The sequence below is a fragment of the Chondrus crispus genome, genomic scaffold (assembly GCF_000350225.1).
Source record: "Chondrus crispus Stackhouse genomic scaffold, scaffold_562, whole genome shotgun sequence".
NCBI classification, from domain to species: domain Eukaryota; phylum Rhodophyta; class Florideophyceae; order Gigartinales; family Gigartinaceae; genus Chondrus; species Chondrus crispus.
The window spans coordinates 787-14,596 of NW_005178552.1; the positions used below are offsets into that span (position 1 = coordinate 787).

Sequence of the window (13,810 nt, forward strand, 5' to 3'; positions counted from 1 at the left end):
AGCCGGCCAATCACCGCATGCTCCTCTCCATCATGTCAAACCTGAAGAAAACTTTTGACCAGCCTTCATATCCTAAGCTGGCGTTCTCGATCTCGTTTTCCTTCGGTAACCAGGGTAAGACTTCTCCTGATTCCTTGCGCGGCCTCCAAGTGAGGCATCTTCAGATTAGCCTCTATGAACTCTGCATTTGTCTTTTCGCTCCCAGGCTTGTCATGCGCCCAGTCGTGGCGCCGCCCGCTTTCAGGTTTGTCTTCGACCTCTCGCCAGCCAGTCGTTGCACATAGCTGTAGAGTTGCGCTTCAGATGAATTCGCAGACGTCATCCAACTCTAATGAGAAACTCGAATCATCACGGGACAAACAACCGGAATCTTCTTCTCCCACTTCCTCCCCCACCGCAACGGACTCTGAGTTAGACGAGCCTCAGCTGGACTCCGGTTCTGGTTCTGGCTCAGCCATTTCTGGAAACGGAGGCGACGGTCCCGGTAATCGCCAACCAGATGACGGCGAGGGAAAGAATCCCGAAGGGTCAAGAAACACCAACCCTGTCATGCCAGAGGAAAAGTCGCAACTAGAGCAAGTCAACCACAGCTTTAAGAAAATCATCGAACTACCGGCTGGCATCGTTTCCACAGTCACCAGAACGGCCTACGGCTTTTTAACAGATCGCGTCAAGGAGCTGTTACACTTTGTCCCAGTCCCGGTAATCGTCGCCCTCATCTCCACCGTATCTACTATTTCAGGGACCAGGTACAACGCACGTCGCAATAAGATGGCTGCCATTGCCACACAGCAGAAGGCGGCCAGGGCTAAGAAAGACGAAATTGAGCGGCTGCTGAGAAAGAAGTACATGGAGCTGTCAGCCCCTATTCTGAAAAGCGCTGCAAAGCTCGCTGACAGAATTCACTCTATCGTGGATTCAGACTGGGACCGCGTGGAAAAGAAAGGTCTTGACAGCTCTCTTTCTCCAGCATATTCAGCCTATTTGCTCGGTCGATACTTCGCAATGGTAGAGATTATCAAGCAGGAGAGCGTTATTTTGGATTATGGTTTCCATGCAGCAGATAGAGTCTTAAGCAATATTCTTGGTAGGATTCAAGGTGTATTTGCGGCAAGCGACGAAATTCTTATCGAGATGCAGATGACGGAGCATCTATTCCACCCGCCTGATGGGCAAACGGCTCTTCGCGCCGGCCCATTACGTGTTACACCGCGTGCACAAGCTGTCCTCGGCGAGCTCCTGCATCGCAAGCTCTACAGCGGAAAATTGGATTTCGTGGATAAAGCAGAAAACGAGAGGCGTGGGCAGGACGCGGTCCTTTCGTTCCGAGAATTTTCTCGTATTCTGGAAGTAGATGCAACCGTCGCGCGCTGGTACAAGCCTGTGATCCGAGACTTTGAGACTTTGGAGGCCTTCGTGCGACGTACTTCGCGAAGCAAGAGACGATGCGATCGAGTTGGGTCACGACTGTATTTCGCGCAGTCGGCCTTGATGGACTTGGTCGAGTTTTTCGACCCGTTGCCGCAGGCACATGCCATTCCATTCTATCGGCGGAGAAGGCTTCAGCTTGGAGGGGTTTCGTACTCCGAGGAGCAGCGTGCTCCGCTAAGCCTTCATTTGTTGTACAGAGAGCTGGCGAAAATCAGAGATCGTCGCTCGATGGTGGGGAGCAAGATGGACCGACTGCGACTACCTCGTGGAGGTGTAGAAGTGCATGTGAAGGGGTCTCAAGCGCACTCAAATAGCGATACGCTATCTCAAAAGTACGGGGATTGCCCCTACTCCCAGCGCGTCCTCATTTTACTCGAGGAACTCGGAGTGCCGTATCAGGCAGTGGCGATCCCGCCTATGTCCAAGCCTGGGTGGTATTACTTACTGCACCCCGACAAACGGACGCCCGTGGTGTACCATAACGGAAATTTAGTAGAGGACTCTCGACACATCATGACGTACATCAAGCAGCATTTCCGTCCTGCGGAGGGCAAAAGGCGTCTGTCGTCCGCGAAAGTGCTTACACTTCCGGTAAGCACAGCTACTTATATAAAATTCCATGGGCACTTTCTCAACTGGGTGAGTGGACAGGAGGATGCACGTGGCGCAGTGGAAGAAGAATTGCGGAAATTGAACGGGACTGTAGCGCGAGCACAGCGGCTTTACGAGAAAGGATCGTTCCTTGGAGGCTGTCAGTTTGCAAGGGAGGATACTGCCATCGCACCTATGCTGCATAACGTAGTCGTAGCCGGCAAGGCGCTGAAGAATTGGGAGCTTCCAGAGGACTGCAAAGCGCTTCGCAAGTACGAGGAGGATGCACGAAAAGTACCGAGCTTCGCGAAGACGGTAGGGGCGGATGAGGCTATCGTAGCAGGATATAGATGTCTGGCGAAGAGGGGAGGCGAGAAAGTATGGGCTCTTGCTGATATGCTCGAATGATGTGGTCAATCCGCCGCATAGTCCAAGTAGGTGCCATGGAAAGCCGGATTGAGCGGCCTTGAGAAAGATGATGATGGCGCATAATATGTTGTGAAGGTATTCAATGGTGTTCCAACTGCGTCTGAGGCCAAACATGCTGTTGTTATCTTGCTGGTATGGACCTCGAGAATTGGCATTGAGCCACCCCGCTCTGTTGACAATGAGGATGATAAAAGCTCTATTAATATCGTCGAAGAATGGCGAGCAGTGCGCCTTCCAATGCTTTCCAAGGTATCTTTTGCATTGTTCAGCAGTTTTGCTACTTTCTATTCCTTTTTATCGATCCCACCTGCTGCTTGTTCAAACATAATAATATATAGGGTTTTGGGTCAAAGTGTAGCTTTTTAAGCCGCACTGTCACCCCAAGATCCGCAAATGGCCCTTTGAGTAATCCCACGACCTCAAATTGACCAAGCAAAGTCTCAGGGCACACATCAGTGCAGATTGCAGCACAAGCAGTTGAGGACACCAAGTACAGCTTTTCGGCTCCAGCTTCAACTACGTCTTGCCGCCACAATTTTCGATTTCCTGCTTTAGGACGTGCACAGCAGTCAGAAAACAGTCATAGAGGCTTCGTGAGACTGGAGTCTTGAAGCATTCAAGCGTCACCCTAGAAAGGCTGCACTCCAGAATACATTTTGCTTGCTTTGCATCATTCTCACCTCCAATCATTCGTTTCGGGAATAGGCCAAGCTGGTCGCATTAGAAGAAATCCCTCCGTGTGTAATCATGGCTTCTCAGAAGACAGCGTTTGAAGTCTCGAGCCCATTGGCGAGACCCATGAATTCACGCATTTCTGTGCAACTCCAAGAGAGCCCGTGCCAAGCACTTCAGAGTCGCAGGACACAGAAGGTCGCAAGGCAGAATATCGATGCAAATGGAAGTGGACAAAAGCAGTAAGCAAGGAGATAACTCCAAACCCCGGCAGACTCATATTTCCCCGGAATTGGCAAATCAAGCCATTAATGATGCTATTACATACTCAGGTGGGGACGTTGTGGTTATGGCTAGAACCTGTGCAAGTGGATTTTGTGATGCATTACAACAATGCTATGGTTCAGAAGAAATATCAGATGTGTTTATTGCTTGCGGCTCAGGTTTAAACGGCTTAATTGGATTGCAAGTCGCTGTAGAGCTGCAGAAGAGAGGTTATGCACCAGCGGTCTATGCTGCAGAGCAATCTAAGCATGCTAATTTCCGGTCTGTCTGCGATGAAGCCGGAATCGACTTGCACGACTTCATTCCCAGCACGCTAGAGTTTTATTATGACATCGTTGTAGATGCCTTGCTTGGAACTGGCTTTGATGGGGGGGACATTCGACAACAGTACTGGACTTTTTACGAGATGCTAATCTCAACTCGGCTTGCGATTGTGAGCCTTGATGTACCATCTGGCTGGGATCTTTCGACGGGTCCAAGAAAAATTGATGTGACAGCAGATTCGTTTATCGAACCCGAAGTGCTAGTGTCTTTAGAAGCACCAAAGCTTGGATCAAAGGTGTTTGCCGGGGGCTACCACTTTATAGCTGGTCGACATCTTCCTCAAAGCTACTTTTGGAAAAGGGAATCTCTGTTCCGGCTTTTCCCGGCGAGGAGTCAAACTGCGTGCTCATGTCAAGTAACCCGTTTCGCTTCGAAGGTGCTAATGGAGAGACATATGGGCGACCTGGACAATTCAATGCCACGCTCTACACGAAAAACCCTACCCGAGAATGGGTCGATATTGACAAGCACGATGACCTGTGGGACGAACTAGACTGGCATTAGAGTGTGCTCAGTGAGTTTAAGAGTGGAAATCATTGTCAAGTGCTATACAGGGACTCTAGCTGCGAAAAAACGCTGTCTACTGGCCAACTTTTTTGCTTAACGCGACGCGCCACATAATGTAATTCGACGTGGCCTGCGTCAGCGCGGAAGCTGTGACTTTTCCTGTTTGTCGCCATACGAACCCACACGCAACACCGGTGACACAGGCGGAGGCCATGTATCGAACGTTTGGCGGGTCATATCCAAGTTTTGATTTCCCTAAGTGTGCAATGCCGAAGGCACCAGACGCGATGAGTAGTGCAGATATGGACCCGTGGCCTAGGCGTTGCTCCAACATATTCTGATTCATACCCCTAAATATAAGCTCCTCGGTAACGCCGTTCATGAATATGCCTAGGAAAGTGGCGGCTTCTTTGGCCGCGTCTAAACGAGGTGGCGTCTTGACGTCAGCAAACCGGGTTAGGGCGGCAAGTGGAACGGTGATGAGATCAGAGGCAGCACCCACAGCTAGCGCTATCAGCACATCGACTGGGGTTACCTTGAAAGTGTAGCCCAAGTCACGAGCGTGGGCCAGCTTTGAAAAGGGCGTAGAATTGTGAAGCAGTTCACGACTGTCAAAGCTGCGGTGAACAAGCCCCAGGCTGTAACCTTTCCAGTCGGTGATATGTCCGATGACAACAGCTTAAAATCCAGTGGAAGCCAGATGCAAAGAACGGTAATCAGGTCGGCCATTTCGGAGCGAAGCGATGAGTGGTCGTCTGGCTTTGTGAGCTGAAGCAGTGACGGGATGAGGATATACGCTATGTAAATTGCCAATATAGGGACTGCGCGGCGGCGACCGTCCATGATGTTGGCTGCACCGGCGAGGCACACTGGAACCAAAACTAATAGCGCCGTCCAAGCTGCTTGCCATCCATGTCCAAATTCGTTGACAAATGTCGAAGAAGAGTAAGCCAGGAATAAAAAAGTCCAGCACATCGAGGCTGAGGACTCCAAAGTATGGGCTCGGCCGCCTGATTCTGGCATTTTTGGAAAGCCGCGGTCAGTCATTGGCTCCATGCTGAAGGATGGAACGAAGATTCTACTCGAACAGTGAGGTACAACACGGTTGAAGCTGTTTCAATTGTCTCTGCGGTAGCCGGAAAACGCTCTTGTAGAAAGCAGGGTTGCCTTGAGCACTTTGTCGTTGCTCGCTGCGATTTTTGCGTTTCTAAAAGGTTTACTAGGAAGGTACTCTTGCTGGGCCTTGCACTTGTTCGGGTGTGTGTGAACATCCGCACACGTTGCAAACTTACAGTGTATGCAGGCGAAGTAGGGGGGGTTTTCTCTGGGCAGAACGGACCGGTTGCAGGGGGGGGTCGCTCAATTGTGCCTACTATAGTAGTGCTTCCCTCTATATAGTGCTATGGCTCGCCCTCTGGCACAGGTTATCACAAGCTCACACGTGTATCATCCGGTATGGTTCAGTACGCAGTACAGCTATCCATGCTGTCTTAAAGGAGACCCTGACCAAAGGATGTTGTGTTATGCAGGCTTTGTTGTGTTTGTGTTAGCAGTGTGCTTTGTCCCCAAATATATGTATTCGAGCCTCCTTTATATAGTGCCATCCCCCCAATAGTGCCATAGCTAGAGGTATGTCACGCTATAGCACCATATCGTAGGAGGCACTGTATACGATTCCGTATCATAATCGGCCAATCATCATCCGCCAGCTTGTCGCACGTGTAAAACATTGCGTTTTGGTCACCACGTGTAATACATTGCATTTTGGTCTCCACGTGTAAAACATTGCATATCGATCCACACGTGTAATGCATTGCATTTGGGTCCACACATACAGCTTTTGTAAATCTTGTCGCGCGACAGCCATTACATGTCATACCAAAGAAACTTGCCTGCGCATGCAGGCCTGCGCGGTATACCCTTCCCCAAAAGCATTATTTGGTAAAAAAGGCTAATTTGGTGATTCAGTTCTCGTTGCTGCCAGTGCGGACAATGGGTACAGTCTTTCATCCCTGGACTCCAGGGAAACGCTCTGGGGCCTAAGCATTCACCTCGTCTACAGTTTCCCGCAATTTTACCTCCGCGCCTCTCCCCGTCCCGCCAAAACAGAAAATAGCCGGCACACAACACCGTTAAAGACCAAACAGTAGTATTTGATCCACGATCAAACACTTTCTCGTCCTGTTCACGAAACAGGGCTCCAGTTTCCCGAAATGTTACCTCCTCGCTTCTCCCCGTCCCGCCAAAAAAATGGCAGGCACACATCACCGTTAAAGGCCAAACAGTAGTAATTGATTCACGATCAAACACCTTCTCGTCCTGCTCCCGTGATTGGCCTCCAGTTACGCACAATTCACGCCCTCCGAAGTTGATTGGAATGCATCGTCAGGCAGCGCGCGTCAAGCAAGAGACAGACGGAACGCAAGGGCCAAAGACAAACGGCAGACAGCGGTAAATTTATTGAAGATGAAAAAAAGGTTGCCGATGTGGTTCGCCTCACAGTCGACTGTGGGGCGAACTACCCTGATGATCATCAGTCGTGGGACAGCAGACAGATTACAAAAATGTCTCAAGACCAAGGACGACGACAAACTGTCCGCCTTCTTGACCCAGCACAACAACCGTCCCGGAGCCCCCCATGTCATCAAAGCGGACGACGACAGAATCATTAAGCAGCGCATTAAATATACTGCTTCCCGGGGATTCGCAATTAACAATTATACATTGCGAGCTATCATTGCTCGCATTGCCAATGATGGTCGACGCGGTTTTCAGACGAAGGACAACATGCCCTCCCCGGACGCTGTTCGTACCTGGAGAACCCGAAACAGGGATATCACGTTTCCAACAGCCGATCCCACGAATCTCCTAATCCTAGTTACTCCCCTACTCCTCTAAATCTCCGAAGCACCGCGAATCCCTAAAGTACAAAAACCATCCTACTCCTTACTCCTGAATCCCCTGCCGGCCTGCAGGCCGGCTGATCACATGTGATCAATGGCCTCTGATCACAGCTCCCCACTGATCACCGGTCCTAACTCTCAAAATTTGCACCCAAATTTTGCAAATTTTATACAGCAATGACGATGTCGGACGACACCCCCTGCCGGCCTGTGATCAGTGGCCACTGATCACAGCTCCCATCCTGCAAAATTTGGTGGCAAACTTTATACAGCAATGACGGTGCACCGGTTGACAAGGAGAGTGGGTGTATGGTGAGGGAAACGAAAAAGTTAAGGATCAGACTGGCTGCGGGAACTAGAGAGGTGTAGGGACACGGACTTCGAAAGGCGGGGATACATAATGTGCCCCCTTGCAACAAGCACACAAATAGCAGACCTGAATTTTGTTTGCGATAACGATACAGTTTATGTGTCGCAACTACGGATATAGATGCCGGCGCAGAGCTTATAGTCAGTGCATAAAAGTATGCAGAGCTGTGTGGTAGTACTAAAAACTGTTGAATAAAGACCAGAGTTCTTGTTCCGCACATATACTTATGCCTGACGTGGCGGATACCCTTCCTTTCGCCCCCACACTTGATAAATTCCACCGTCTGGGAGACTCCTGTGTTGTAGTGCTGAGTTTGATGTGCATATGAGACACATATGGTCGTCGCTTTCGGCGCTGTCCTGCTTGCAGTAGTGCATAACTAATGCCTTTCGAACGTAGCTTCCAAGCTCAACCAGCGCTCTTCTTTCGTTTCGTTGTTGTATCATCACCCCGTATCCATCTTCTTCGGCTTCGCACTCTTTCACTGCGCAATATCGTGTTGTTTCTTGACTTTCTTTCTCACGAGCGTCCAGAATCCGGACTTGAACCACGGCTAGCACCATCCAGAACCTTCTGTCTTCATCATGCTCAGAATCATTGTTCTCATGAAGAGTGAATGTGAGATCAGGATCTGCGGTCGAAACTACAGAAGAATGCAAGGCTTGAATCACGCTCCCATAAGATATAGTGGCCAAAACAGATGTCTGGTCTCTTTTTCGCCCGTCTGTTATTTTGCACCACTTGGCAGTTCCATATATCTGTACGGTTACTGAATTTCCATGGTCCGCCCGGCCACTTCTAAGACGTAGCTTTTGTTTCCATAAATGCTCTAAAAACTCCCTTGCTTTCAACAGAAATGCAAGGTCAGTTGATTGGAACATTTCCGAATGTTGACCTCCGTCTGCAGTGTTTCCGATGTTCATAATTACTGACTTGTCTACGCGCCAGTCCTTCCTACTGAGAGACGACGATAAGAGTCCTTTCCGATGTAATCGAAGGTTCTGCAGAACAGGAGTTGGGAAGCAGTCCTGAAGCTTTTGTAGAAATCTTCCCGCATCCTGAAGCCCAGAACTGTCGTAGCCCAAGAGATTTAAAACTGACTTCGCTGTCTCAAAGCTCCAGCCGTTCTCACTAGTGTCAATGCCTTCAGTTTCAATTGCCAGACGAGTCTTCCAGTGGTTGGCAAGACGATGTTCCATAGCCTGTAATTGTGAGTTTTTCATATTAGATTGAGCTACCTCCCTCTTCAATGGCTGATGAGCGCTTTCAAACAACAACTCTTGTACATGTCTTACACTACCGAACAGTGGCAATGTATGTGTGAAGAACTCCAACAGTCTGTGAAGGTTTCGTTTGTCCAAATGAGTGGAGGCAAAGCAGTTTGTGCGACACAGCTTATCTACTCGAGATAGGTAACGAAGTGCCATATTACGAATCTCCAGAAGTCTCTTGGTTCCTCCTTCTTCATTGTGTGTGTCTAATGACCTCTTACCATCTATCCTTGAGTCCGGAAAGTACTGCGTTCTGCTCACGAGAGAGGAAAACAGGTCGAGGAGGTCGAGAGCTTCATCGATAGTAGCACAGTTTCCGCTCTCTCTCTCGCCTGTGATTTTGTTCACGTACCAAGCACTCTTCATCGCCCGTGGTGCTACCAAGAGCAGGCAGTACATAGACGATATCGTCATTGAATGTAGCACATGCTTGTCATGGTTGATTAGGCTCTCCTGATATATGAGATAGCCATCCTTCAAAGCCATCTTGGCAATTGCCTCGGCATCTTTGCGTACATCTTTTGGTAGCAGTGTTATACAGAGATTCATGATGTCGCGACCAATCCCGAGGAAAAGATGATCGGGAGCCACAACGCATGAGCGATACGAATCGAAAACAGAAGGAACAACCGGTTTGCTACTGCCGAGTACACGAGGCACACGAGCCCGAACTTGTCGCAGTTTCTCAGAGAGTTGATGAAGTACCTGCAAACTTGTCTCAAACGTATCTGCGTCATCCATTCCGAGGGCTTTCAACTCTTCCCTGGATAACTTGGATCTCCTCAATGCAGTAGCCCGGTTCTCATCTCTCGCGAAAGATGGATGGTCGGAATGGATGCGGGTTGTGTAACAATACTTGCTTCCTTGAAATCCAGACTTGTCGTACCTACAATAGCTGCATAAGTGACATGGAACATTGGAGCAGTGCCCTAGCAGGTCCAAAGTGTGGGACACCGCAGGATAGTCTCCAACGTACCCGACGACATCGTGAAAAAGAACAACCTTCTCTCCTTTTGCAGTGGTCATCTCAAATCCCTTTTCTGTCCCCTCAATGATATCATCAATAACTGCCGCCAGTACCTCGTTTGTAGATACCCCTGGAGGAGTTGGCCCGATAGGTCTGATGGCTCCTGCTCCATTGCGGTTCTCCGGAGCCATACCTATTGGCAGCATGTATACACCACCCATGCTTCCTTTCTTTCCAATGTACGGCGTAAATCCATCAGAGTACAGAAACATTCTATACACAACGTACTTTCTTCCATCTTCCAAACGTCCACTGCTTTCCGCATCGACGCGATGACCCTTGTCCATTGGATTATCATCGGCAGATACTCGTTTCACTACGGTTTTGTCAAACATCTGGTTGTAAACGCCCCTATTCGTTCCGGTGAGATTCCAAACATTTCTTTCAGAAGATACAACCAAGCTGGTGGCGTAGTCGTCATCACAGTTCTGTCTTCTCCACATCCTATACACAAGTAAGGGTGTTTGCGTTGGTTCTTCCGAATCTTCGGCGTCTGGCTGTCCTGGGAGTGCAAGTTCGACGACCATGTCACTGGGAAGGAATGCCCGAGATTCTGGTCTCTTCGTCTTCATCGTTTTGGTACGCTTTGAATTGGATTCCGCCTGCGGTTCTGTCCAGTTTGGCTCATCGTAAACACAGAAAAAAGATACAACTGCATCAAATCTCATGTTCGTTGAGGACGCTACTGCAAACTGGGCTTGCATCACTCTGCCCTTTACCGCGTCACTTGTTTCGAACGTAATGTTAAGAAGGAGCTCTTTTCGCGGTTTCACTGTCACACCATCTTCGGTTGGAATCCGATAAACAGATAGACTCCCAGCCCTATCCTTGATTATTGGAGTGTCCTCAATATCCGAGAACCTCGGTATCTCGATTGACGGATCCATATCATGCCGTCTTCCTTGCACCATCTCCCGCAATTTTGCTGTCGAAAAGTCAAGTTTTGCGCAGTTGTTCGGTCTTACAATCATGGTCGGAGCGCTGTCCTGTGAGGTATACTTTCCAACGCCAGCCTTCGACCCAGACTTCGACAAATCCACAGTAAACATTTCTACATGACAGGGAACGAAGAAGTTGGATTTCGCAAACGGACGAACACGTCTCTTCAGAGTAGATGTACTTGGCAGTTTGAGAGTGAGCTGCCTTTCATTCGGTCTCCAGTTCCTAAAGTTGGCAAGTGTCTGATACGCAGTCTCGCTGAGACGCGTGCTCCCAGGTGCTGTTATCAGTGATGCAATATTTGTCCAGGTCAATCGAATTCCACCGGAAGCGCTTTCGAACATGCTGTCTATCAGGTCCTCAGACTCCTCAGCTTCGTAGGCATTGTCCTGCTCATCTCTCAATACAATGTCTAATCCAGAAATTCCTTCGCTTTCTTCACAACGGATCTTGTTATTTCGTTCGGGGTGAGGACTTGATGGAAGTGCCTCCACACCGTCATGCATGACGCCTTGGTATTCTTGGAGGTCGCTTAAAAGCCCGTCTTTCAAAAGGGAAGCGTAGGATTCTGACTGACCGTCTAGTAACATGAACGCATCTCCTGGACGTTTAGCTGGCTTTGTAGACAGTAGCCTACATGGCCTTGCTCTTTTTCGATGTCTTTCAAGCTGAGGTTCAGAAGAGGATGGTGCTTGCCCATCCGAAATAGTCCCTTGTGATGCAACATCTTTGGAACGCTTTGCATAAGGTCCGCTTTTTTAAGAACCCAACGACTCTTGCTTTGACGCCCCATCTGTGACACTTTCGACCAGGTCCGCAACTGGAAGTGGGGCTGCAGTGAAGTTTGGCATGGACCTCGGCATTAACAAGATTTCAGCAGGCATACTGCTCTACAGCCGAAAGAAGGTCTTTGGTTACATTTGGCGATGCATACGGTGGTGCCGTTAATATTAAAGCTTGGTTCAATGAATAGAAACGGTAAAAAGGATATGTTCCTACTCGCATTTTGATGTGATGCCGCATGCAAAAGCTCAATGAATGGCTGTCGTTAAGGACAGCCATGCCATACCGAATTCGGTAATTTCAAATTGAGATTTCAGTACGACACGTGCCCATGAACAGTTTGAAATATATAGCTACCGGTTTTTCTGAGCACTGCATATATATATGCAGCAATATAGTTCCAGGACCAGATCCAACTCTCTGCACGCCAGTCGTCCGCAGTCTTGACCCACCATGCATCCCCTTTTCTGACAGTTTCCTTTCTGCGAGTTGCGTGTTCGGTTGAGATATCATCCACAGTAAGTGAAGCCACTTCTCCCACAGTCTTGACCCACAACGCATCCGTTTCTCTAACAGTTTCCGTTCTGCGAGTTGCGTGTTTGTTTGAAATATCATCCACATTAAGTGACGCCACTTCTCTCACAGTCCTGACCCTCCACGCATCCATTTTTCTAATAGTTTCCTTTCTGCGAGTTTCGTGTTTGGTTGAGATATCATCCACAGTAGGTGACGCCACTTGTGCCACAGTTCTGACCCACCACACATCCATTTTTCTAACAGGTTCCTTTCTGCGAGTTGCGTGTTTGGTTGAGATATCATCCACAGTAAGTGACGCCACTTGTGCCACAGTCCTGACCCACCACGAATCCATTTTTCTAGCAGTTTCCTTTCTGCGAGTTGCGTGTTTGGTTGAGATATCATCCACAGTAAGTGACGCCACTTCTCCCACAGTCCTGACGCACCACGAATCCATTTTTCTAACAGTTTCCTTTCTGCGAGTTGCGTGTTTGGTTGAGATATCATCCATAGTAAGTGACGCCACTTCTGCCACAGTCATGACCCACCGCGGATCCTCGTTTCTGACAGTTTGCTTTCTGCGAGTTGCGTGTTCGGTTGAAATCGCATTCGGAGACACGAGTGCGCTGCAGACGTTCGATAAGTGAGCGCTTTCTCTAGGCAATGCCGTTTTGCGATTATCTACAAAGCTGTAACGTAAGTTCGCACATTCTCTAACATTGAAAGTTTCGAAGAACTGTTCTGACCAAGCCTCACAGCGTTCCTTGTCTCACTGCAGGTCAACCCGCCCATCTTCTAACTCAGGATGAGGTAAGCCATCAGTACACCCTCCTTGGTCTCTCAGAATTCCAATCCACCATCATGACGTACTGTGACCGTAACTGACCTCTCCTGTTATGTTTCTTGGCGTTGATTATTGTATTAAACGGAAGCGCAATGAACCACTGCTACAGTAATCCGGTATTTGGATGGGGTCCTGTAGTGTATGTAGCCGTAACAATACTCTTTGGTTGCTACAAATAAATGTGATGTGAACGCCGCTGGAACCGCTATCGGTTTCATCCTTCGGGTTGGGACCGTTTCTGGACCAGCGGGGTGATATCACCTTTGCAAGAAAGGTACTGGACTAACATTGCATTGACTGAGAGTAGGTCGGAGCATTACGTCTGGTGCTGCATTGGAGCTGCGAATGGAGACATATTTTCATTGCCCTGGAGCAGCAAAACATGGTCGTCGGTGGCTGCGCATATGCAGCGATGATCACCGTCTCATCATTGCATCAATGTAAAAGCGTTTGGCCCTGCGGGACCTGCCCGTGTACAGCGCCAGCCAGCCATCTACCGCCGCAGGCCAAGTAGAGCCGCTGTGCCATAACTATGCTGCTTTTCAGCCAATAGCGTTTGGCACTGCGAGACTTACCCGTGTGCAACGCCAGCCAGCCATCTACCGCCACAGGCCAGACAGAGACGCTGTGCCATAACTATGCTGCTTTTCAGCCAATGGCGTTTGGCACTGCGAGACTTACCCGTGTGCAGCGCCAGCCAGTCATCTACCGCCACAGGCCAAGCAGAGACGCTGTGCCATAACTATTTCGATTTTCAGCCAATGGCGTTATTGGTAAAAAATGTGCAAAATCGCGACATGAAATCAACAAGCGTTGCTACATTTATGACACATTTTTTGCTGGCCCGGACCAAACTATTTGCGCCGATTTTTTATTGCCTCCGATAGGCTGATTTGACCTTCCTGAAGGTACCGCTTG

General features: G+C 49.1%; 3 protein-coding genes; 1 reads left to right on the forward strand and 2 right to left on the reverse strand.

Moving 5' to 3' along the window:
- Nucleotides 1-303: 303 nt before the first annotated feature.
- Nucleotides 304-2,660, forward strand: CHC_T00000661001 (hypothetical protein). XM_005710377.1 is given in 2 exon segments: nucleotides 304-2,430; nucleotides 2,431-2,660. 1 exon segment carries the CDS (start codon nucleotides 304-306, stop codon nucleotides 2,428-2,430), a length of 2,127 nt encoding a protein of 708 aa, XP_005710434.1. The 3' UTR covers nucleotides 2,431-2,660.
- A 1,570-nt stretch (nucleotides 2,661-4,230) lies between these two features.
- On the reverse strand, nucleotides 4,231-5,082 carry CHC_T00000662001 (hypothetical protein). XM_005710378.1 is given in 2 exon segments: nucleotides 4,231-4,770; nucleotides 4,771-5,082. 1 exon segment carries the CDS (start codon nucleotides 5,080-5,082, stop codon nucleotides 4,771-4,773), a length of 312 nt encoding a protein of 103 aa, XP_005710435.1. The 3' UTR covers nucleotides 4,231-4,770.
- Nucleotides 5,083-5,282: 200 nt separating this feature from the next.
- CHC_T00000663001 (hypothetical protein) lies at nucleotides 5,283-5,510 on the reverse strand. The gene has a single exon (XM_005710379.1). The coding sequence runs from the start codon at nucleotides 5,508-5,510 to the stop codon at nucleotides 5,283-5,285; it is 228 nt and encodes a 75-aa protein (XP_005710436.1).
- Between the last annotated feature and the right edge of the window lie 8,300 nt (nucleotides 5,511-13,810).